The sequence below is a fragment of the Crocodylus porosus genome, unplaced genomic scaffold (genome assembly GCF_001723895.1).
Source record: "Crocodylus porosus isolate Cpor-Errol unplaced genomic scaffold, CroPor_comp1, whole genome shotgun sequence".
Taxonomy (NCBI): Eukaryota; Metazoa; Chordata; order Crocodylia; family Crocodylidae; genus Crocodylus; species Crocodylus porosus.
In genome coordinates, this window is record NW_017728906.1 from 202,848,691 (window position 1) to 202,853,927 (window position 5,237).

Sequence of the window (5,237 nt, forward strand, 5' to 3'; positions counted from 1 at the left end):
GGGCAGGATTACTACGGGGCGCTGGAGCTGCCCCGCAGCGCCAAGGACGCCGACGTCAAGAAGGCGTGAGCGCGGGGGGGGCACATCTGGATCCTCTGTCCTGCTGCACAGCTGGGGCGGGGGGGGTAGAGCGAACATCTGGGTCCTCTGCCTTCGGGCTGCTCAGCTGGGGGGTTTGAACATCTGGATCCTCTGCTTGGGGGTACAGCTTAGGGGGGGCACATCTGGATTCTCTCCCATGCTGCACAGCTGGGCAGGTTGAACACCTGGATCCTCTGCCCAGGGGGAGCAGCTTGGGTGCAGGGTTGAACATCTGGATCCTCTGCCCGGGGGCTGCCCGGCTGGGCCAGTGCACATGTGTCTCCTGTGCTGGGGAGGGTTCACATCTGGATCCTCTGCCCGGGTGTTGCACAGCTGGGGGGTGGCTGCCCAGCTGGAGGCTTTGCCCAGGGGGTGCACAGCTGGGTGAGTGCACCTCTGTATCATGTGCTGGGGGTGCACAGCTGGATCTTCCGCCCTTGGGCTGCACAGCTGTCTCGTGCGCTGGGGGTGCACAGCTGGGCCGAGTTCAGCCCTCGATCCTTGCCCCGGAGGAGCGCAGCTGGGGGGTGTCCCTTTGTGCGGGGCACGTCCGTGTCAGATGCAGGCAGGCCCCGGGTGCAGCGCTGGCCACGGACCCATCGCTGTGGCAGCTCTGCCTGGCGGGTGTGCGAGTCTGTGCCAGGCTGTGCAGGGCTGGCCTGGGGGCACAAGCCCTACCCACGGCATGCCGTCCAGCCCTGCTTTCCTGTCTGCTGCATCCAATAATAAATCCCCCTTGACTTCCTCTTCACCGTTTAGTGTTGTGTAAGCCCTTCTCACGTGTCTCCCCCTCCGAGCACCTCCTTTCTCAACTGACCGGGCCTGGCCTCATCCCCTCCTAGGGAAGCCCCTCCATGCCACTCATCACCCTCGTTGCCCGTCTCTAGCTCTTCTCTATCCTTTTGGAGGTGCAGGGACTGGATCTGGGAACAGGATTCAAGGTGTAGATGCACCAGGGATTTATAAAGGGGCATCACGATACTTCCTGGCTTGTTCACATTTCCCTTCTTAATCATCCCTAACATGTTTGCCTTTCTGACGGCTGCCGAGCACCGGGCTGGTGCTGGGTGAGCAACCCAGTGCTACGCACGGCCGTCGGGAGGGGGCTGAGCGAGGCTACGGTGAGGTGACCGAGAAGGTCTCCTTCCGGGGGGCCTGCCTGGCACTTTCACTGGACGGCGTGTTGGCCCATGAAAGGCTGGAAGGGACCCGAGTGCCACCCTGCACCCCCCCGCTGCCACTGAGTGCTCAGGGCAGGCCGTGCAGGGAGCTGTACGTAGATGCTCTTGCAGCCACCTCTAAGAGGCAGACTCCTCCATTTAGAGCCAACAGGGTGAGATGCAAGGCCATGCTCGTGCTCCTGGGAGCAGGCCCCAGCCCTCCACCGACCCAGACCTTCTGACTTGGGATCTTGCCCTGTTAAGCTGTACTGGGCTGCGAGGCCAGGTCAGACTCTGCCCCCTTTTGCCTTGCAGCTACCGCAAGCTGGCCTTGAAGAACCACCCTCTGAAAAGCAAAGAGCCATGGGCCAAGGAGAAGTTCAGGCAGATCGCAGAGGCCTACGATGTGCTGAGCGACCGTAAGTAGAAGCCTGGTCCTCTCTCCCCAGAGATAAGCAGCGCAGGGCTCGGGGATAAGTGCCGGCACGGAGCATCCTCTTTGCAGGAGGGGTCATGAGCCACGTATCTCTGGGTTCGCTGCCACAGTGATTTGCCTGGGGCTGGCACTGTCAGCTGCTCGGGTGCGTGCACGCTCTGATTGAAAGTGGGGATCATCCTGGCTGTGCCGGGACTTAGCATGGGTGGATCTACAGTGCTGTGCTGTAGCCTGACGCTGGGATGTACAAGGAGGGGAAAGTGATGGAGGGGCTGGGATGCGGCTTTGGATCCTGAAGAGAGCATGTTGTTGGATGCGGGATTGGGTTCTGGTGTCCACACTTCACACATGGGTGCCAAAGACTTGGAGAAGGGGCAGAAGGAGCAACAGGAAAGGTCTGAGGGCTGGAGAGCATCTCCCATGGAGAGAGAAGAAACCCATTGATCTAGTGAGTTCATCAAAGGCATAAGCTAAAAGGTGCCTTGATCACTGCCTGAGCAAGCTGCCAGGGCGGCAGAAATATCTGCCAACCGAGGCTGCTAGAGAGATCCAGCAGGCGGAAGTCCAACTTCACCCAGGGTTTGAGTGGTTTACCCCGTCAGGGCTCTGCAGGAGGTGGCGACTCCTCGTTTCCTATGTAATAAACCCGGTTTACCACCTGGTCAGTGTGTCCTGTGCCCCATATCCCTTTCCCCAGCTCTCAAGATGAGATGTGGGTTGCTTCTAGGGACAAAATCCCTGCAGAAAGCTGCCACCACAGCACAGCGGTAGCTTCCTCTTGGCTGCTTCAGTCTTTCTTAAGGCAAGGAGGCTGCTCAGCAGTGGCAGAAGGCCCTGGGGACAGAGGTAAGACCTTCATTCCCGTGAGCAAAAATTTGCGGCCACCTCCTGAAGCCTCCTTGTCCTGTAGCGGTGAAGAAGGGTGTGTACGACAAGTTTGGAGAGGAGGGTCTCAAAGGCGGCATCCCTCTGGAGTTTGGGACTGAGAACCCCTGGACCGCGGGCTACGTGTTTCATGGCAACCCCGAGAAGGTCTTCAAGGAGTTCTTTGGAGGAGACAACCCCTTCGCTGGTAGGTGGCTTCTGTTGTTATTTTGGGGGGGGCTGGGCTGAGGCGGGGTCTCTGGCCCTGTGCTGGCAAACAGTGGGTTAATGGTTTTTTTATGGCGGCCTAGAACCCACATGTCGACCCGGCTACTAGGAGCCGGTGGCCTCGGCTCCCTGTCCCCAGCACCCTGCCAGCCCTTCCTGCCCCTCATCCCTGCCCCTCGGGTGCTCTCAGTAGGAGCCTGCAGACAAGGCTCTTCACCGTGCCCCGGGGACAGTACAGCCAGGGACGTTCCCTTTCCCCTCGCAATGCTCAGATAACACCATGAAGCCAAGACCGGCAGAGCTGGCAGTGGCTTCCCCTTGGACGTTATCGCCATGCCAGGGTCGGCTGCTAGCATTCGAGAAGCTTTTCTCTATTTCCGTGGAGCCAGAGCCAACTCCTAGCTTTAGAGGAGCCTTGGATGTGGGTCAACTGGTGCCTTAGCTCAAGATCCTTCCTGGCAGGGAGGTTGGTGACCCATTTTGCAGCCAGGGTAACTGAGGCTCAGAGGAGCCCGATGTGAACTTGCTGGGCCCAGGTGATTCAGGCTGGGCCTAAACCCCGAGATGCTCTGACCTGAGGCGACTTGCCACAGAAATGAGAGGGGTTGGTGCCCACACTGTGATGAGGGCCGCAGGCTGCCCGGCAGTCAAGCCGCTCGCCTGTGCCCCTCTCCACCGTCGTATCTCTCCCATTTCTGACCGCTGCTTGCAGAGTTCTTCGCTGAAGACGGCTCGGATGCGATGGTGGCCTTCGGCGGGCTGCGGGGCCGCGGCGTGGCCAAGCAGGACCCCCCGATCGAGCGGGACCTCTACCTGTCGCTGGAGGACCTTTTCTACGGCTGCACCAAGAAAATTAAGATTTCCCGTAGGGTGAGGCCGGGCTGCAGGGGGGCCTGGGAGTGCGAGGTGGGGACCTGGGCACGGGGCTCGTGGGCTGCTCTGGGCTTTTGCAGGCTATACGTCGGTGGCTGGATGAGCAGCATATTCCCCCATGTGCTCCAGGGTCTCCTGGCATAGGGGTATGGAGAGGGCATGGGCAGGGGAATGAGCCTCGCTGCGCCCTGCGGCATGGGCACCGCCTGCTCGTTGCCAGGCTGAATTTATTCCTGACTAGCTTCTGCACGGGTGCCCTTGTGCCCGTCAGCACCAGTAGCCCCCGCTCTCTCCCTGGGGGTATCAGTCCTGCCCCGCCATCAGCCTGAGTCTCCTCTCACAGACCAGCCTCCCCAGCACCCTGCCAGCCCGAGTTGAATTTCCCTCCCTGGCATGGCTGCCTGGGCTGGGGGCAGCTTGCTAGTCCATGTACCCACTGCATCTAGCACCTCAGGCCCAGTGTTTCAGGCACACAGCCACCATCTCTGTGCACTCCAGCCCTCGGCGCTGCAAGCTGAGCCCTTCCAGGCCATGGTGCCCCTGCGGCTGGCGCCGTTGCCTGAACGTCCTCCGCAAAGGCTCAGTCTAGATTTGAGCCACCTCCTCTCACCAGCCATGTTTGCTGCCCAGGTGATGAATGAGGACGGTTACACATCCACCATCAAGGACAAGATCCTGACCATCGACGTGCATCCGGGCTGGAAGGCGGGCACCAGGATCACCTTCGAGAAGGAAGGAGACCAGGTAAGGGCAGGGACCCCCATAACACTTGGGATGGTTTAAACTGGAAGGGGGTGGACACACAAGCCTGTGAAACCAGCCTCAAGGCAGGGTCATCACTGACCAAACCATCCCAGCCACACGTCTGTCTAACCGGCTCCTGAAAGTTTCCAAGGAGGGAGATTTCACAGCTTCTCGAGGCAGCTTGTTCCAGCGCTTGATCCGGTCGGAAAGATCCCCCTCATCTCCAGCCTAAATGTCCTCTGCTGCAGCTTGAGACCATTGCTCCCAGTCCTATCCCCTGCAGGCAGAGAGGGAAGCCCATCTTCATCCTCTCTGCAATCACCCTTTGGGTATTTGAAGACTTATCAAATCCCCCTCGGTCTTCTCATCTCCAAACTAAATAACCTGAGTTCTTTCAGCCTGTCCTCGTAAGTTGTCTCCCAGGCCCCGATCATTTCTGTCACTCTTTGCTGGCCTCTTTCCAATGTGTCCATGCCCTTCTTGAAGTACGGGGCCCAAAACAGGACACAGGACACTGGGAGGGGCCTCCCCAGTGCTGAATAGAGAGGAAAGTAGGTGGCATCTGTGGCAGGCCAGTAGGGGGCGCTCCTGCATTGAGCTGCCCGCCTCCCTGCACCCGACCACCTTCCAGACTCCGAGCGCCTCCCTAGGGGCGCCTTATGCTCGGCCGACCCCTCTCCCGGAGCACACTCGCTAGTCTGGGGGTAATGTCACTGCCACCACCCTAAGAAGGGACTGTCTCGGCCCTGTGTCCTCGGGGAAACACAGGCCTAATAGTCCGATGGGTACTCGACCCAGTACAGGCACTTGGGGCACTTCCCCAAGTCAGGGGGCAAAAAGTAAAGTCTCCC

At 59.8% G+C, this 5,237-nt stretch overlaps 2 protein-coding genes across 3 annotated transcripts in view; one reads left to right on the forward strand and one right to left on the reverse strand.

Annotated features, from left to right (window-relative positions):
- LOC109306899 (mitochondrial uncoupling protein 2-like) overlaps positions 1 to 5,237 on the reverse strand; it is an 18,409-nt gene that overhangs the window by 3,209 nt on the left and 9,963 nt on the right. The window contains exon 7 of one of the 2 annotated variants that reach the window (XR_002100138.1): positions 2,156 to 2,166. The exons of the other annotated variant lie outside the window; for it this stretch is intronic. The gene's annotated coding sequence lies outside the window, so the exon portion shown is untranslated. Of the gene's footprint in view, positions 1 to 2,155; positions 2,167 to 5,237 lie in introns of those variants that run through there. 2 annotated transcript variants of the gene reach the window in all.
- The window catches only part of DNAJB13 (DnaJ heat shock protein family (Hsp40) member B13), a 10,993-nt gene that overhangs the window by 2,628 nt on the left and 3,128 nt on the right, over positions 1 to 5,237 (forward strand). Inside the window, exons 2-6 of the mRNA XM_019528567.1 lie at positions 7 to 65; positions 1,557 to 1,660; positions 2,588 to 2,749; positions 3,482 to 3,639; positions 4,273 to 4,386. Of these exons, the coding sequence (XP_019384112.1) occupies positions 7 to 65; positions 1,557 to 1,660; positions 2,588 to 2,749; positions 3,482 to 3,639; positions 4,273 to 4,386 (597 nt within the window). The remainder of the gene's footprint in view (positions 1 to 6; positions 66 to 1,556; positions 1,661 to 2,587; positions 2,750 to 3,481; positions 3,640 to 4,272; positions 4,387 to 5,237) is intronic.